The sequence below is a fragment of the Vulpes vulpes genome, chromosome 2 (genome assembly GCF_048418805.1).
Source record: "Vulpes vulpes isolate BD-2025 chromosome 2, VulVul3, whole genome shotgun sequence".
Lineage (NCBI taxonomy): Eukaryota > Metazoa > Chordata > Mammalia > Carnivora > Canidae > Vulpes > Vulpes vulpes.
Window position 1 is genome coordinate 47,687,889 of NC_132781.1, and position 20,202 is coordinate 47,708,090.

Here is a 20,202-nt window from a genome sequence, read left to right on the forward strand (position 1 = left end):
TTCATCCATTGATGGACATTTGGGTTGTTTCCACCTTTTGGCCGAACTGTTTTCCACAGAAGTTGCTGCATTTCACATTCCCACTATGATGCGCAAAAGTTACTATTTCTCCATGTCCTTGCCAATGTTGATTATTTCCCATTAAAAAAAGTTATTATTGGGATCCCTGGGTGGCGCAGCGGTTTGGCGCCTGCCTTTGGCCCAGGGCGTGATCCTAGAGACCCGGGATCGAGTCCCACGTCGGGCTCCCAGTGCATGGAGCCTGCTTCTCCCTCTGCCTGTGTCTCTGCCTCTCTCCCTCTCTTTCTCTCTCTCTATCATGAATAAATAATAAAAAAAAATTTTAAAAAAGTTATTATTATAGCCAGCCCTAGTGAGTGTGAAGCAAGTGTGCAGTTTTGAGTTTTCTTAATGCCCAAAGATGTTGAATATCTTCATGTGCTTGTTGGCCATTTGTATATCTTCTCCAAAATTTCTATTCTGATTCTTTGCCCATTTTTTAGGGGGGCTGTCTTTTGTAGTTCAGTTCTAAAAGTTCTTCATATGTTTTGGATATTATCCTCTTATAAAATATGTGATTAGTAAATATTTTCTCCCATTCCTTAGATTGCATTTTCACATTTTTATAATCCCCTTTGACACACAAAAATATTTGAGTGTCCAGTTTATTTTTTTCTTTTGTTGCTTGTGATTTTGGTGTCAAATCTAAGAATCCTTTGACAAATTTGAGATCATGAAGATCTGCCCCCTATGCTTTCTTCTAAGACTTTTGTAGTGTTAGCTCTTATACTTACGTCTTTCATCAATTCTGGGTCATTTTTGTATATGGGGTGAGGTAGGGGTCCATCTTTACTTTTCTGCAGATGGACATCCAGTTGTCTTTTCATCATTTCTTATTCTTTCCATACGGAACAGCCTTGTCATCCTTGTCAAAAATCAATTGTCCATAGATATTTGGATTTATTTCTGGAATCTCAATCCCACTCCATTGGTCTATCCTTATGCCAATATCATACTGCGACCCCTCCCACCTCATCAGCTTTACTGAGAAATAAATAACTGATATAATTATAAGATATTTAAAGTGCATATTGTGGTATATATACATACATACACATCATGAAAGCATTCCTACTGTCTAGTTAATTAACACATCCATCACAAATTTTTCTTTGGTAGGCTATTTAAGTTCTACTGTCTTAGAAAATTTCAATTAGGGCAGCTCGGGTGGCTCAGCGGTTTAGCGCCGCCTTCAGCCCAGGGCCTGATCCTGGAGACCCGGGATCAAGTCCCACATCAGGCTCCCTGCATGGAGCCTGCTTCTCCCTCTGCCTGTGTCTCTGCCTCTCTCTCTCATGAATAAATAAATAAAATATTTTTTTAAAAAAGAAAATTTCAATTATATAATCTAGTGTTATGAACTACAGTCCCCATGTTTTACTTCACATCCTCAGATTTTATTCATATTATAGCTGAACGTGTGTACTTTTACCAACTTCTCCCTATTTCCCCAACTCTTTAGTTCCTGGCAATGACTCTTCTACTGTCTCTATGGTTTGACTTTTAAAAAAAAAATTCCATATATAAGTTGTACCATGCAGTATTTGTCTTTCCCTGTCTGGCTTTCTTCAACTAGCATAATGCCCTCAAGATCCATCCATGTTGTCACAAATGCCAGACGGATTTCCCTTTTTCCCATGGCTGAATAATTTTTCATTATATATACCAAATCTTCCTTATCTCTTCATCTGTTGATGAACACATAGGTTGTTGCCATATCTTGGCTATTGTGAGTAATGCTGTAATGAATATGGGCATGCACATCTCTCTTCAATACCCTATTTTCGTTTCCTTTGGATATATACCCAGAAGTGGGATTGCTGGATCATATCCTAGTTCCATTTTTTATTTTTTGAAGAACCTCTATACTGTTTTCCACAATGGCTGCACCAATTTACATTCCTACCAATAGTATGCAAGGATTCCCTTTTTTCCACACCTCTGCCAACACTTGTTATCTCCTGTCTTTTTCATGATGGGCCATTCTAAAGGGATGATAGGTCACTGTGGTTTTGATTTGCATTTCCCTGATGATAAGTGATGTTGACCACCATTTCATGTACCTGTTGGCTATCTATATGTCTTCTCTGAAAAAGTGTCTAGTCAGCCACATTGTTTTGACTCATGGTAGCTATATAGTAAGTTTTGAAATAAGGAAATGTGAGTTCTCTCACTTGGTCTTTATTTTTTTTTAATAAATTTATTTTTTATTGGTGTTCAATTTACCAACATACAGAATAATACCCAGTGCTCATCCTGTCAAGTGCCCCCCTCAGTGCCCATCACCTGTTCACCCCCACCCCCCACCCTCCTCCCCTTCCACCACCCCTAGTTCGTTTCCCAGAGTTCGGAGTCTTTATGTTCTGTCTCCCTTTCTGATATTTCCCACACACTTCTTCTCCCTTCCCTTATATTCCCTTTCACTATTATTTATATTTCCCAAATTCTCACTTGGTCTTTAATTTTCAAGATTTTTTGTTATCTGGGGCTCCTCTGCCATTCCATATGAATTTAAGGATCAGCTTTCCATTTCTGTAGAAAGACCACTGGAGCTCTGACAGGGATCACACTGAATCTGGAGCTCACTTTGTGGGGACATTACCACCTTACCAATATTAAGTCTTCTAATCCCTGGACATGCTTGTCTTTCCATTTCATTAGGTCTTCTTTAACCTATTTTGGCAATATTTTTGCAGTTTTCACTGTACAAGTTTTCACTTCCATGGGTATTTATTATTCCTAGGTGTTTTGTCCCTTTGGATGCTACTAGAAATGGAATTATTTCCTTAATTTCCTTTTCAGGTTATTTATTGCTGGTACATAGAGACATAACTGATTTTTACATGTTGATTTTGTATCCTGACACTTTGATTAATACATTTATTAGTTTTAGTACTCTGTGTGTGTGTGTGTGTGTGTGTGTGTGTGTGTGTGTGTGTGTGTTCTTCGGGATGTTCCATATATCTGCAAATAGAGATAGTTTTACTTCTTCCTTTCCAATTTGGATGCTTTTTATTTTTTTATCTTGCCTAATTGCTCTAACTAGGACTCCCGGCACAATGTTGAGTAGAAGTGATAAAAAAAAAAAAGAAAGTGGGCACCCTTGTCTTGTTCCTGGTATTTGGGGAAAAGTTTTTAGTCTTTCACCACTGAGTATAATATTAACTGTAATCTTTTCATAAATGCCCTTCATCATGTGATAGAAACTCCCTTCCATTCTGAGTCTGCTAAGTGTTTTTATCATGAAACTATGTCAAATTTTGTCAAATACTTTTTCTTCATCTATTGAGATAATCATGTGCGGGTTTCCCCTTTATCACACTGGTTAATTTCTGTGTGTTGAAAATATATCCTTGCACTTCTGGGATAAATCCCACTTGATCATGGTTTATAATCCTTGGAATGTGTTGTCAGAATTAGTATCTTGTTTGGGATTCTGACTGTATATTTATCAGGGACATTGGCCTGTACTTTTCTATTTGGGGGCATCTTTCCTGCCTTTGCTATCAGGATAGTGGCAACATCAGAGGATGTGTTAGGAGATGTTTGAATAGGGGAACTTGGATGGCTCAGTCAGCTAAGTGTCTGAATCTTGATTTCAGCTCAGGTCATGATCTCAGAGTCATGAGATTGAGCCCCACATTGGGCTCCACAATCAGCAAGGAGTCTGCTTGAGATTCTCTCTCTCCCAGAAGAGAGAATCAACTTGCAATGTGACATGAATCGGTAACAGGGATCAGTGAGAGATGTAGGGGGACCCGGGATGGACTGAGACAGGGGAACACATGGACACAGTGACCAGGACTTACCAGAAAGGAGCAAAGGAAGATGAAGGAGACGAAGTAAAAGTAGGCAAAGTCGCTCCCACACTCACTGGCATTGGCGTGCTCATCACAGGCCTGGTTGCTGAGACAAGACAGCATGATCTCGTGCCAGGCCTCCCCAGTGGCACTCCTGAGAAGAAGGGCAGAGCCATGAGGCCCACAAAGGAAGGCCCAGACCAGCCTGGGAAGGAATCTCAGAAGAGCTGGCTCAAGTGCACACCTACAGAGAACCTGTACTAGACCGTTCCTGGTAGCTCCTTTAATTTCAGTAAAAGTTCACCAAGCACCTGCTATTTACAGCCTGGGCTGGGGACACAGAGGTGCATGTTGGCTCCTGTTCCTGAGGGAGATGGCAGAGAGGGAGAGGCCTGAGCCCATCAGGGGAAATGTTATTTCTGCCATGAAAGCTTCCAAGCTTCAGGAGGACAGTGAGGCCCCAAGGGAAGGCCCTCCTCCTACACCCTTTCCCTTGAGCCCTCCATGCCCCTCATGTGACAGACCTGTGAGGGGACAGTATACTCCTATTCAGCAAGAGCCCTGAGCCTCACAGACCCCCTGGAACCTGCTCATGTGTAAGGCCTGGGTAAAAAATGCCTCCTCTTAAAAATAATCCTCTGGCATTAGGTTTTCAAATTGATAATTAACCTGGAAAGAACCAGTTACTGGAAATAAGGCCCTACACCAGAAGTGAGCACCACAGTGAGTGCCCCTTCATGGACCTCCTTCTTGGCCTCCCCACTAGCATGTGCCATCCCAGCCTTCCTTGAACCAAGAAATGGGGACTCCATCCCTCCAGTTTCTTAAGCCAAAAAATGTTGCAGCCATTCCTGCTTCCTCTCCTTCTCACCACACCCTACTCACCAGCTCATCTACCTTCAAAAAACAGCTAGACTCTTACCACTTCTCAACTCTGTGGGCTGAGCAGCAATCACCTCCCCTGAGCTGCCTCAACAGCTCCCTAATGGACCTTCCTCCTCTGCCACACCCAAGAGCTGAGTGGGTTCACTAAATGCGGTGAAACCAAGTCACTTCTCTCAGTGACCCTTTTCTTCCCTGCAAAAAGCCAAAATCTGCACAAGTGCCCACAGTTCAATATGACTGGCTGCCTGCTCCCTCCCAGTGGTCTCTGTTCTGTCCACTCCAGCCACACCAGCATCTGTTTCCCCAAAACACCAAGAACAATCCTACTGCCCTGAGTGGCCACCCTGGAGGACACCTCTTCATGGACTTTTGTCCCTGCGAATGCAGCCAGCACAAGGGCCAGATGTGCACTAGACTTGCAGGCAGACCAGAGGCCTGGATTCCCCCTGACGTGGTATGCCTGTGTGGCACAAGCTGAGCCCACTCCTCATGGACAATGTCTAGGAGTAGGAGGCTTTTCCTGCAGGGTAGCTGCCCTGTGCCAGACCTGACTGATATTGGTGCCCATGTGTGACACAAAGATCAGGGAAGAAAAGGGATTTTTGGGAACAAAGACTTAAAACTGAGGCTAGTTTCATAGTTCTGCCTCAACTCTTATAGCATGAGGCAGGACATTAATAAATGAAATTAACATAATAGCTAAAGTCCAGAGAAATTATATTATTTGGAGAAAGTATAGGCCTAAGGATACTTGTCCATCTGATTAAAAAAACAAGAGTCAGACAACTGTCTCCAGGCAGCTCAGCAAAGCAGATCTCAATCTGATCTCCTTCCACAGAAAGGAGAACTTCCATGGGCTCTGAAATACACCTGCATGGGGCTGTGCCGGGCATTCCCCAGGGCTGGCCTCACAGCAGCCTGATGCATTTACATAAATAAACACAAGTGTGGGAACCTCAAGAAGCAGCCTCAGACAGGGTCTCCTTTCAGTACCCCTCCTCCGTAAGTCCCTACAAAGAGCTCCTCTCTTCCCTCCTAGGGTCATGATGGTGGGCTTACCTTAATGAGGAAGACCCTGGAGGCAGTGAGACATATTCACCCCTCTTCCTCAGCCCCCAAACCAGGATGGTCAACAACCCCCAGGCCACAGAGAGTGTGCCATGTGTAAGAACAACAGCTAGCACCAAGCTCTGTAGAGTACACGGTCACAGGGGGCACCTGAGCTAGAAGCAAACCTGTGCCCTCCAGGACTCACCCTAGTGCTGTACTTGGAGCCTAGGGCCTAGTGAATTGCAGTCTTGTGAGCCATGGGGGCAGGTGGAGGCACACTCACACTAGCAGTTCCTTGGGTCACTGAGTAGCACACACTGTGTGCTACTTCCATTGCCCTGCTTCCCCCTGATCCTAGATCCCTGCAACCAACAAGGTGAGAGGACAGAAAGCTTCTGGCCAGCACACTGAAAAAAAGCCCTGCTGGATGTCTTCTGTCCTTCCAGACCCTCAGCTGTAGCATCACTAGAGGCCTCTTGGCCACCGTCAGGGATCAGAGATGAGGTGGTCAAGGCCAGCCTCACCTGGGGCTCTCAGGATGACCTCTCTCAGGGGCTTCCCTTCAGTCTGTTCCAAGGCCCAGGAACCATTAAGGGGAAGGACAGCAGAAAGAAGGGAGAAGCTGGGAAGGTCTCCACTGAGGGGAAGCCAGCACGAGCTGGGGGTCAGAGGGGTCAGCATGCATCCCATCCCTCCCAAACAGAGTCATCTCTGAGCCTGGACTGATTTCCCACACAACACACCTGAACAATAGCATCAAGGCTTGTAAAAACGTCCGGAAGTTGTTATGCCGGTTGATGCTGGTGTCATCATCTAGGGCAATATTCCCAAACACCTGAAATGAAAAGGAAGGCTGAGGGCTGACATCATTGGGTTCTGAGGAGCTGTGGTGAGGTAGAAGGGGTTGTGTGAGCATGAAGACACATGGGCACAGGACACTGCCCTGAGCCACCACCACTACTGTAGGGGCTGGAGGGGCCAGTGCTTCCAGCCCTGGCAGTGTCTGTGCATTTCCAGGGCAGAGAAAACCTCTCGAAAGCCAAACACATCAATGTCACCCAGCTCAGCATGCACACAGGTGCAAGTCTGCATGCCCAGGAAAAATGGGACCCAGAGCTAAGTTTACATGGGTTGTGCTACATTCTGTTCACTCTGTCGTCAATGATTCTGAAGCAGTAATTACATTGGTAATAGCTATGAGATCAACTTGAAAATTTCTTTTTAAATTTCTGTGCAAATATCACAATGGGCTTTTTATCCATTTTAATTTATTTCTTTTTAGGGTCAGAAATGCAAACAAGCCAGTAACTGTACTTGGCTTAAAATCTGGAATCTGGCTGAAAAAATTATGAACTATTATATGATCACCAAAAACAAGAATCAGTGACACTTATGGTCTTGTACATCCACAGACCAAAGCAGGCAAAAATACATATTTGTTTTTTTTTAATTTTTATTTATTTATGATAGAGAGAGAGAGAGGCAGAGACATAGGCAGAGGGAGACGCAGGCTCCATGCACCAGGAGCCCGACGTGGGATTCGATCCCGGGTCTCCAGGATCGCGCCCTGGGCCAAAGGCAGGCACTAAACCGCTGCGCCACCCAGGGATCCCTACATATTTGTTTTAAACAGCATCAGGTCTCAGCAAATTTTAAGGTAAGAGAACTTTCTTAATCCCCAAAATAGAGTTTAAAAATCAGTTTTCAGCTCACCTTTACGACAATGGCCTCTCCCACTATAATTTAACATTTGGGTCCATCCAACCCTGTTGTTGAAAAGTCGCCAAATGCCAAACATTTAAAACTGGAACACTGCTTTGTGTCTTTTAAAGGTCTTTCCAGGGATCCCTGGGTGGCGCAGTGGTTTAGCACCTGCCTTTGGCCCAGGGCGCGATCCTGGAGACCCAGGATCTAATCCCACGTCAGGCTCCCAGTGCATGGAGCCTGCTTCTCCCTCTGCCTATGTCTCTGCCTCTCTATCTCTGTGTGTGACTATCATAAATAAATAAAAATTAAAAAATAAATAAATAAAGGTTTTTCCAAATAGTTGACAAAGGATTCTTTGGCAAAATAGAGGCAATCTAATTACTTGAGCTGAACTGGATAGTATAAGTACAGTGATCTGATATGATCCCATTGACTTTTTTCTTCCGTACTATATGATTTCCTGTGAAGGATCAGGTCAATGCTCTGGACTAACAGAATGACCAGCTGGTGCTCTGCAGACCACTCAGCACTGGGCAGATGTGCCCAAATGCTCCACCTATGCGGCCCACCACCTAATCAAACATGCCCATTCACACCATAACAACCCAATGGAGTTCAGAAGCACAGTTGTGCATTTTCCCACAGACAATGGACTCTGGACGACAGGCACAAACTCTTGATGCACAACCTCAGTGACCTTAGGGGTAGAACAGCCTTTCTGAGAATTAAGTTCATGAAGTGCTTAAAGCAATACCTCCCTCATAGACATGTTCATTAAGGATCAATCTGTCATTGCTATCATTTGATGACCACAGTCGGTGCCCGTCTGCCCCAGGGCATAGGCGCCCCTTGTGCTCCCTGTCCCGTCGGGTGCACCCACCTGCATGCCAATGATGGCGTAGATGAAGAACAGCATGGCGATGAGCAGACACACGTAGGGCAGGGCCTGTGGAGACACATGGAGGGCAGGGCAGCTCCAGGGAGGGCTGCCTAGCCGCCTTGCTTGGGCCTCATCTGCATAGTGGACAGTGGCCACATTTCTGGGACCACTCAGACCCCTACTGACCATGAAGCCCCTCTACCAAGGGACTACCTCAGTCTCTTCATCTATAGTCAGTCATAAAACCCACCTCAGATTCGGCGAGCATTATTGAGATGCTCTCTGGATAACTTAAAATGCCTTTATATAAACTACAATAGGATAATAGGTGCCAACAAGGAGCCTCCAAGAGGAGGGGCTGCTCTGGTGGCAAGGAGGAGATGATGGCCACGCTATTGTGCACAACAAAGGGGACGGTCAGGGCACTAGGGCCGTGACTGGGCTTCACCTTGAAGGACTGGACGAAGGTCCACAGCAGGATGCGGATGGTGTAGCCTTGGCGGAGCAGCTTGATGAGACGGGCAGCACGGAAGAGGCGGAGGAAGCTGAGGTTGATGAAATTGTTCTGTAGGGAAGAGAGGCTGTTCTCTAACCTGCAGAAACCAGCCTCCTGCAGGGACAGGTACACTGCTCCCCACACGCCTCTCCCTGACTTGCTGTGGTCCCAGAGAAAGTCCCCTGCTCTACAGTGTAAGCAGCAATCAGCCACCAGAAAATCTTCCAAAAGTAAAGCTTGTCATTGCAAATCACTTCTCATGCAGCAAATCAAAGAAACCCCTCTGCTCTAGGCTCCCGACAGGGAGGGACAGAGAGAAAAATTCTCAGAAGCAGCTCCTTTCTGCCAGGTGGCGCCAGGAGACCAACGGTGGACAGGCCTCTAACACTGACCACGTCTTGCAGGAAACAGCCAAGCCATCCAAGTGCCGGGCACGGCTGCTTCTCCACAGAGAGCCTCTGGAAGGCCCCACCCCAGGCTTGGTGGCAAGGCACTTCTCTTCTCCACACAGTTAGTAAAGCCTCTGCCTGTCTGGGACCCGGCAGAGGGGCAAACATTTTCTCTGGGGCTGCTCCTGGTGCCTGCAGATAAGTCACCATGGGAGGTGTAAGCGTTGGTGATCCTGCTGCTCACACCACAGAAGCCACTTACAAAAATCCATAAATGGTCTCAGCTCCAGAGATCCCAGGATATTTAGCACTGCTCCCTCATCCACAGGGTTCAAAATCAAGCACAAAAAGAAACAATGATCTCTGGACTCCACAGATTACCTGGGAGTGAGGCTTCCACCCTGGCCCAGGGGCACCTTGAAATTATTGGCACATCCCTTTCAGGGAGCACAGCTCTGGATGGTGTCCATGAGATGGGGGTGCTTGTAGATCTGGGCAGCTTCCCACCCTCTGTCTGCTTAGAGACCAGGTGCCCGCACGCAGCCTGAGAGCAGCTTCCTGCCACTTTGGTGTTTTAACATATGAAAGCAGCTCAGGCTTAGACACATAGTATCGCCAGATTCAGTGGTCAAATGAAGAGAAAAGAGAACACAACATGTTGGATGAGAGCAGCAGCAGTAGAGCATGTGCAAGAGCCATGGGAAGCCTAGGGAGAGCTGGGTGCCCTCCCTCCAGGGCTGCCCATCTGGTCTTGGCTGGGATGAGACGTTCAGTGGAGAGGCCAGCTTCACTCTTACTTCTAAGGACAGTGGCCCCAACCCAGCCCTTGTCTGCCCCTTTGGTTCCTACCAAGGTGGCTGGAGACTCTAGACTGTCTCTGCTGGAGGGCTATATGTTGCAGCCATGGGTGGGAAGTTTGGTAGTCACAAGGAGGTGCTGACCATGGCCCAGATCAGGAGGAAGGCAGAAGTGGACCTCAAGGTGTGACCCTGGAGGACACACAGGCTTGCCTCACTGGCTTGTGCTAAGGGAAGAAAATCTCAGGGGTACAGGATGAGCAAGAAACATCCATACTCACCCCATGGACCCTAGGGTTCTCAAATAAGCCAGTCACTGAGGCAGGGTGGGCAAAGGGATGGAAGGGGGACTCTGTCTACAGTGTGCCAGGAAATCCTTGGTACAAGACAATAAAGTAGAGGAAGAGAAGGGAGCTTCCAAGTGCATGGACTCTTCAAAGGTCTCCACTTGGAAAGCACCTGCTCACTTGAGTCCAGGGAGGCCAAGACCGTTATAACACAGTCAGCATATGCCCAGCCCAAACCACTTTGCTCAGGCCACTGGCATGGACAAAAAGATTTCCTAGAGATACTGGGGAACATATGGGCTCTGAGTGAGAAAGGAGGGATGGAAGACAAACAAGGCAGGGGAAGGCACTGTTTGTCCATATGGTTAGTGCACGAATGCAAAGCTCAACAAGTCACCTATTACTTTTTATTGAGACTCACGTTCTCATCCCTCCTCCTGGACTTCTTTTCTCAGGGCTCCAGTGGGCACTCAGGAGAGGGGTGGGGGTGGCAGCAGACAGATAGCCCTAGAGAGCCATGAGGACGGATGGTGACAGCAGCCACAGACACTTCAAGCACAGTGTGGCAGGCTGAGCACACCGCGGCTGCACCCAGGGCGGGAGCTGCCAGGTAACACCATGCGGACTGCATGCAGGAGAGCAGGGGCAGCAAGCATCGGGTAGCCTTCCCATGGCTGTGCATGGTCGCCTCTGGCCTCAGCCAACCCTTGGAGATGGACGTAGCCTGCCCCATCCTCCCAGAGTCCATGGTTTCTGTCACACCAGGGAGCACCTACTACTTCATCCACTATTTCAAAGCCAGAGCTGTCTTTATTGCCACCTACCTCTATCAGGAAAGGTCTAGAGCACCCCAAAGATGCATTACTGTACCCCTCAATGTGGTATCTCAATGATGGTACACTGGTCTCTAGCTGCTTTGAACCCCCTGCTTCCTCATCCACAAGATGGAGATGTTAGGACATTATGCGCAGATGGTGAGGAATCAGAGCAAAGTGATTTAAAAGCGTGCTGGGCCTTGTGAAACACAGCCCCACAGAGGTGATCAACTGGCCCCAGACCCAGATCGAGATCCCCTGCATCCAAGTGCATCACTGTCTCCAGTCAGGGCCACAGCAAAGTGATCTGTACATGTAGCTGGGGACCACATTCCATGCTAGCAGCATGGTCCAGCAAGTATGGAAAAAAGTACTCTCCTTCTCAGCTTTCTCATGGGACAATGATGAAGAAAAGAAAGGAAAGCTCTGCATACCCCAGCATACACATGTACAGCACATCAGGTGACGGTGAACTCTGAGGGAAGAGGAAGGGCACAGAGGGGATACTCTTCCCAAGTGGATAGGGAATGGCCGTGAAGATGCCTCAGTGAGCTGAAGGCTGTGCCTGGTACTTCTGCAGCACAAATGGCACTTTCTCAAAACTAAGCTTTTATGCTCCACTTATGAAATGCTTTGTCTTGAATGTCCATTTTCCATAACAGGAATATCAAATATTTGCTATTTCATGTGAATGTCACAGCCTCGGTTTAGTCTGGTTCTGGTACGTTTGCTCTCCTTTCAGATACTTCTAAAGGCCTGGAAGGAAGCCCCAGTTCCTGCCACCTGCACTCTACCCAGGCTCACTGACCAAGGGTACACAAGTGGATCAATGATGCCTGGATGCAGGAACCCTGTGCTCCACTGTCTCCTAAGGCAGAGCCTGTTCCTCCTCAGTCAGGACTTACACAACTCCTTCTGAATCATGAAGACAAAATTTTCTCTCCCCTCCACCCCTGTGGCCCAGAAAGGATTCCCTGTAGAAGGGCATGTCCAGGAAGAATGGTATAGGAGGAATCATCAGAAGCCACTGGGGAGAACCAACCTTGTGTGTTGGTGTGATGGAGACAGAGCAGAAGGGAAATGCTGTGGAAGAAACCATGGACTCTCTACAGGATCAGGTCCAAACTCATGTCCTACAAAATCCTTCCAATTCTGAGCCCAATTCTGATAGGAAAATCTGACTGGGTGCTTACTCGTTTCACTCAGAAGACCCCACCTCCTCCTCTCTAGACCCAAGGCCAGTTCCTGAATCAAATGGCTCCCGGGAGGGACCTCAGAAGCCCCTGCTGGACCCCAGGAGCTGAGGAGAAGAGGCCAGAGGGGATGGGTACCTCCAAACTCTGACCACACACCTCAGGAAGGCAGTGGTGAGGGGTCACAGGGAATGGAAGAAAGAACAGGAGCAGAGCAAGCAAAAGCAAGGAGTTTTAAGAACCGTTTAAAGTCATGAAACCAACCGTTTCCTATATGTGATGTTTTCATGGATGGATATTTGCATATTATTTACAAATTGGGATGTTTGAGCAGCAGGTGCGCAACATACAGACGGAGACATGGTTTTCGCATTGTATGTTGGTTGGATGGCGTGAGTCAGCAGGTAGGTTAAGGTAAATCAAGAACAAAAACAGAAAACAAAAGAGAAAATGAGTCATCAACACAAGCAAAAACTCAAACTTTGAGTACCTCACTGGAAAATTTTAGAATTTTAGTAAACTTTGCATATTTTGCTTAAAATGCATCAAATCAAAACATGTTTTTGAAATCTGTAGGTTATGCAGACAGGGTGGCATTAATTTGCATTCCTGTTTGTAATGCAAATCCAAAGATGACTCACAGACACTTGTTTTTTTATTTCCAGGCAAAGAAATCAATGTCAGTTCTACACTTGCGTGGGGGGGCGCCGGCGCTACACGACCCTGCTAAGGCCTGTTATTCTACTGTGATTGTTAAGTTGGAGGTGGGGAACTGACACTCATATTTTTGCCTAAGGAAAAAAAAGTACATTCACAAAGTAACATATGAAGTGACTACGAATGAGCAAAAATAAAGACATCACTAGTCTACACAATGGCTTCCTTTCATCTTCCCCCTGCAGGCGGAACCAGGGTGCAGGCCAGAGCTCTGACAGCACTAGTGGTCAGGACACAGCGCCCCTTCCAACCCAAGTGGCTCCTCGGCCCTCTCACCGGCTCTGCTGGGCCTTGGGGCTGACGGCAGCAGCCATGGAGGGCATATCTGAGGTAAGGTCTGATATAAGCAGAAGCCATCCTGGCCTCGAGTGTCCAAAAGCTGAGGAACACCTACTGGGTACAGAAGGTCTCTGCCCTGTATGAGGGGGCCTCTTTGGCAACTTGGAACTTCTGCCCAGAATATTTGGAGTACTAATGTTTAAAACCATGAAACATACCACATACACAAAAGGATATGTATAAACATGTGTATGTACGCACATTTTAAAGAAAAATAATACAGTGTTCATAGACTCGTCACCCAGCTTAAAGAGAAGAGAATGTCACCATTACTTTCGAAGCCCTTTCTGTCTCCCTTCCTCCTTCCCTGATGGAGTGGCTACCCTTAATTCTTGCTAATAATTGTTTTTCTTTACTGTCTCACCATAAACTCTTAAAATGTGTTACACCTGACTGTTCTGAACCTTTCCAATGGGACTATATGGAATGCAACCTTCCTGGACTTGGGCAGACTCTGCGCTGACAGTGAGCAAACCCTGTTTCTGAGAAGCCTCCCTCTTGGCGTGGAGATCACCCTCACACTTCCACTGCCTCTGGCACTTCACCATGTTGGTGCACAACAATCAATGCACTCTGCTGCTACGTGAACAACATTGCCATGAACATCTGTGTGGAAGTGTCTCCAGGTCATCTGCCCAGACACCCTCTGGCATATGTACCTAAGAGGGAAGCTGCTGAGCTGTAGGCAAGCATATGCTCAACTTTCTAGGGACTGCCACAGTCTTCCTAAGGGGTCGTCCAACAAACACTCCCAGCAGTAGCATGGAGGTTCTGGTGGTCCCACTCACTAAGCATTGGCATGGTTGGGATTCCTGTTTTGACAGACCAGAGGGTGTGAAATGGTATCTCAATGTCATTTCACTTTACATTTCTTTAATTACAAGTAAGGCTGAGCATATTTTCCTATATTAATTGGTCATTTCTGTCCCTTATTCTTTTAGTAAAATGCCCAGTCATACCTTCAGCTCATTTTTCCATTTGGTGGCTTTGGTTTTTCTTAATGATTCACAGAAAAGCCTTGCACATTCTAGACACTAACCTTTCTTAGTGGTTTGGGAAACCACTCTGCCCTCTGGCTGTGCCTTTGTCGCTAACTATTAGTCTATTGCAGAACTCAGTAGCTCATCCTGGCTCAGTCTTCTCTCTCCTTTATTGATCTCAGGCAGTCTCATGGGTCTGATACCATCTTATATGATCCTGATTCCCAATTGTATGATACTGGTATGAATCTCTCCTCCAAACTCCAGGACCATCTGTCCACCTGCCTGTTAGATGATTCCTTCAGGAGGGCCAACAAGCAACTAAAATCTAACATGTACAAACTGCATCCATACAGCTCACAACAAATCTGTTCCACCCACAGCCTTCTCATTTCAATTAATGATAATCCACGTTCTCAAGTGCTCAAACTTTGATGTCACTCTCGCCTCAAGTTTCACACTGATATCTGGTCCATCTGCAGCTCTACTGGAAAATACATCCAGAACAACGGTCTCTCCTCATAGCCCAAAATCCCAGCTGGTCTGCTGGGCTCCTCTGCAGTGCCCCTCAGCAGCACTCATGTCCTCACAGGCCCAATACTCAATTGTCAGCATCAACATATCTTTTTCCTGAGAATTTTCCCAGGCCAGGACTCAAGTGCCAGAGAGTTAACATTCTCCAGCCCCCTGTCACCAGCAGCCTTCAACAGGTGGCTGACAGCACTTGGGTGAAAAATACCCAGTCACCTTGGCCCTTGCTGGGATAATAGGCTCAGAGCTCCCAACTAGGCCCCATAATGGTAACTGACTTCATAGCACCTTATATTGGTGGCCTCCCTTCCCTGGCCCATTTCAGTGCTTCCCTGCTATGCCTGCATCACCTCCCAAATAAATGACTTGCACTGAACTCCTGCCTTGGGGTCTGCTTCTGGGATAACCCAACTAAGCCCTCACTTGCCTCACTGCTTCTGCCTATGCCCTACACTACGTTCTCAATAGAGCAGCCACATCATGTCACTCCACTTCACAAAACCCTCCAAATCCTCCTATCTCACTCAAAATAAAAACCAAAATTTACTACAACTACAAGGCTTTCCACGCTCCCCATTTCATCTGCTCCAGCTCTTGTTCGTGTTGCTCTTGCAGCAGGGCACTCATGCATGCAGGTGCAGGCTGGCGCAGGGCTTGCTATGGCTTGCCCCAGGCCCCCCTACTTCACTTTTTCACCAACCCAGACATCTTTACTTGGAAGTCACCAATTCAGTGACAACTTGTCTGGGTACACAGCCATCAAAGCTCCCCCCCACAAGTCTCATATCCCTTTTTCTGCTTTGCCTCTCATTGTGTACCCTGTGTGTCTCTCACTGGAATGAAATTCCAGAAGAACTTAGAACACTGCTAAGCACATGACAGGCAGTGCATAAACATTTATAATGGATAAATGAAGAAATGTGATACAAATATCCCCTCCTTCTTCATGTATTGTCCTTTCTTTTTTGATAAACAGAAACTATTTTATATAATTTTTTTTCAGTTACAGCTGGTGCTTCCTATAGTTTGCTTAAGTAATCAGTCCCCATCCCAAGGTGTTAAAGATATCTCTTGTATTTTCTTCTAAGAGTTTTAAAGTTTTTCCTCTTACATTTAAGTATTTTCATCCATTTGAAATTGATATTTTTGTGACTGGTGTGAAGATTCAATTTCTGTTTTTCCCAATATTGATCGTCATTATACCTACATTGATTGTTCACTTGTCTCCCCACTAAGTAGCACAGTCATACATTAAGTTTCCATCTACAAGTGATTTAGATTCTAGGCTCTTGATTCTGTCAACTGGCTCATTTACTGTCCTGGGGCCAGCACCACAGTCTTAATACTCTAGCTTTATAAAAAGTATTAATATCAACAAGAACAGTAACTGCCCACCCCCACCACCCCAGCAGCCCTTCTGCATCTTAAGTATCTTGAGTATTTGGGGAGCCTTTGCTCTTGCTCATGAGTTTTAGAAGCCACTTGTCAATTTCCAAAACAAACAAACAAAAACAAAAACAAATTCACTGGTATTTTTATTGAAATTACATTGAGTCTACAGATCAATTTGGGCAAAATCATCTCTGAAATTGACACTTATTATTTAACTGCTATATAATACTATCTAGTTAAGTCTTCCTTACTATCTTTCATTGAGGTTTAGCACTTTTCCACACTAAGGTCTTGTATACGGATGTTGTTACGTTTACAATCAGGGCTGCTGATGCTATAATGACATGTAGTCAACTACTCACTCAGGTACTCTACTCAGCAACAGTGCTAAATAAACACTCTTATCAGCTTGAGATTATTCTGGATTTCATCCATAGATAATAGTGTTGTCTGTGAATAATGACAGCTTTGCCTATTTCTAATACTTCGATGTTTCATTTATTTTTCCAGTCTTACTCATTCAACAAGTGTCTACTGAACACCTAAAGTGTCGGCACCATTCTAAGCACTGGAATATGGCAGTGAACCACACAGAAACCTCTATCCTCATGGAACTGACATTCAATTTATTGAACTGACCAGGCCCTGAAGTTCAATAGTGAAAAGAAGGAATGCTTATAGGTATTGTCCTTTTCTGATTTTAAAGAGAATTCTTTCCAAATTTCATCATTATATGATGTTAGCACAGGATTTTTGGTAAATTCTCTTCATCAAGTCAATAATTCCTAGATTGCCAATGATTTCTATCATGAATACAATTTGAGTTTTATTGAATGTCTTCTCTGCACCAATGATAGGATCACATTAACAGTGTCTGTGGATCTGTTCATGTAAATTAGACTTTCTGATGCACTTTATATCTATGCTAATCAGTAAGAGTGGATCATGATTTTCCTTTCTTATACTTTTTTTACTTAAGATAATTTTATTATTATTATTATACTCTATCTTTTGAATAATTTTGGTGCCCAGATTGTACTTGTCTCATACAAATAGCTGGAGCATGTTCACTCTTTTTCTATTCACTGAAAGAATTTGTTTAGGATTAGAATGATCTTTCATCGTATTTTAGGTAGAAATCTGATGCATAAGACTACTATAATCAGTGGTAGGAGGACATGGATCCCAAGGTAAAAGACAAGTTAATTATCACACCTCACGCTTCCTACTCCTGTTAGGCTTCCTTGGGTTGGAGATGACATACACCACTTAGGAAATACTGCTGTGACCTATTTATCAGGTGACACAAAGCTGTTGGGTTTGAGAGGATTCAGAGCAAGAGAGGGCTCTCTAGCAGATCCATGCTGCAATACCAGGAGCTCTATAACTTGGGCCTTAAGATGCAACAGATTCTATAAAGACACTCTGTGGAGTCCCTGGAAAGCCCACATAGAAAAGTCAATGCAAACACCTAGGATTCTGGAGTAAGGCCATGTCATCTGCTGAAGACATCACCAATGAGAGGGGCCACTCCTGGCTGCTGGTTCCTATTGGAGACTGTGTCTGACTATGAGATAATTGTGTCTATGGCACCAATACTTCTCCTTATGAGTGTGTGTTACAGGCCTGCCAACAATCCAGTGTGTGATGGAAGTGCTACATCCAGGGCCACACCCTGGCACACCTAGAGGGCACAGTCACATGACAGGTGGCCCAGTGCCCCAGGCCTCTCACCTCTGCTTCACCTCTATGTTCCTTAGCTCACTCCTACCCCAACATATCATATGATGATCACTAAAGCCAGGAGGAAAAATGCAAACCTGGTTTATGAAGCAATTGGCTCAATATATTGGTGCATCCTCACTAGAACCCCACACAAGATCTGAAAGACAGTGGTGAGGCAGAGCTCTAGGTGGTGAACCTGATCAGCTATAGCATGGATGGAGAAAGAAGCTGCCCTTGTATGGATTATAGGACCTTAGGCAAGAACTAAAGCTTGGTCAGGACTCCAGAGGGAACAAAGTTCGGATAAAGGGATCCAGATGGGCCTAGGGAATGGGTGTGACATGCAGGTCCTTGTATTATACATCAGTGTTCACCACAGAGCATCCACAGCTGTAGGGACACTAAAAACCAGGCCTTGAAATGGTTTACCCAACAGATGACAGCCAGCCTCTATCCTTAGCAGCCCCAGTGTTCACATAGTAGATCCACGAACGCAGTGACCATGATGGCTGAAAGGAAGGCTGTGTCTGAGCCCAACCAGTGGGCTCCCTTTCAGCAAGGCTGACTCAGCCAAGGCCACTATTGAAAATCCAGCCCACTATGAGCTGAAGTCAACTAGGCCTCTACAGTGCACCATTCTTTAGGCTGTCATCCAGCCACTAGGTGGTAATTTGCTTACACCGGAATCCTTTCACCTAGAAAAGGCAGTAGTTAGTCTCAATTGGGATCACTCATATTCTGGGTTCGGGTTTGTCTTTGCTGATGGAATACCTGGGCCTGCATGATATCCACTGGCATATGATATTCAACATCATTCAGGGGATGCTAACCTGACAAAATATTGAAAAAGCCTCTTAAAGGCACAGATTAAATGCTGGCAAGATGAGGTACCTCATGGGTTTGGGATATTGTCCTTCAAGATGAAAGGATGGTTAAGAGACCAACTGCAGATCCAGAAAGCAAGGGATGGAAGGAGGGGTGGCCCCTCTCCCTATCCTCCAGGAACCCAGGTCAGACTGTGCTCATCACCTCCACCAGTTTAGGTTTGACAAATCTAGAGGTCCTGGCTCAAGGGGTAGGGAAAGCTTCCACTGTGGAACACCAAAATCATGGTGGCCCCCTGTCACTTGCGCTCCTCATGCCGTAAGACCAGCAGGCAGAACAGAATCTCCAGATATACTGGCCAGGGTATTTGATATTGGCTATTGGGAAGGGGCAGGAAGAAGTCTATCTAGAAACCAGGGGGTTCAGTGGGGCCTTTCTAGATGTTCCACAACCAGCCTTAATCATGTCTTGACTATTGTGGCAGCCAAAGCCTCATAGGAGTATGGCAAGCAAGGGCTGTGCTATATAGGGTGACAGTGTCAGCTGTCTCATCCGGCCCAGCAACCAGAGCAGCAGAAAGCTGGACACCAGTCAGGGGACCCCAAAAGAGGGACAGGAAGAATGAGTTAAGGAACATCAACTTAACTCAGACTAGCTCTAGGTGGTTACCAACCTTCCTCTTGCAGACATCGTGACCATCACTATCCTGAAGACTGAGTGAAATGGACCCAGTGTGAGGTGTGGGCAGAGCTGAGCAGGGCCCGGTGACAGCAGACGCTCATGTACTCCACTGTAGTTGTTACCATAGTACTAGATGCTCCTTCATTCCCAACAGTGCCAGAGCCTGCTGTGCCTGCACATGGGGTGCATTCAGAAGGGCTGGAGGTACTCAACAACTAACACCCCCAGGTACAGCTCTTAGCTGTGGACTGGTAAGCACAGATCCAAGAGCTCTGCAGCTCTGAGGTGTGACTACCATGTTTCCAAGCCCCCATGGGGGATGAACCAAATTCACCCTGATATTTGGCTCCAGATATAACATTTCTCATCCTCCTTCTCTTACCCATTCATTTTCCCAAACCTCTCTCTAGTGGTTTTGCCTGAGAATGCTTCCTAAGAAATGATTTGTACAAGAACGCCACCTTAGTGTCTGCTCTTAGAGAATCAACCTAAGACAGAAATGAGATTTTCTGCCATTTAATTCTAACTTAATGGACTATACTTAAAGAATATTGCTTTATGATTCAGTCTTTGAAATTTATTGAGACAAGTTTATGTTCTAACATTTGGTCAGTTTTTACATATAATCCATGTAGGCTTGATATGAATGAGTA

General features: G+C 45.8%; 1 protein-coding gene across 7 annotated transcripts in view; it reads right to left on the reverse strand.

The window, feature by feature from the left end:
* Nucleotides 1-20,202, reverse strand: part of CACNA1B (calcium voltage-gated channel subunit alpha1 B) — a 197,129-nt gene that overhangs the window by 25,616 nt on the left and 151,311 nt on the right. For all 7 annotated transcript variants that reach the window (XM_072747977.1, XM_072747976.1, XM_072747973.1 and 4 more), the window contains 4 exons: nt 8,831-8,947; nt 8,383-8,448; nt 6,539-6,630; nt 3,870-4,014 (listed from right to left, as the gene is read on the reverse strand). In XM_072747977.1, the coding sequence (XP_072604078.1) occupies nt 3,870-4,014; nt 6,539-6,630; nt 8,383-8,448; nt 8,831-8,947 (420 nt within the window). The remainder of the gene's footprint in view (nt 1-3,869; nt 4,015-6,538; nt 6,631-8,382; nt 8,449-8,830; nt 8,948-20,202) is intronic.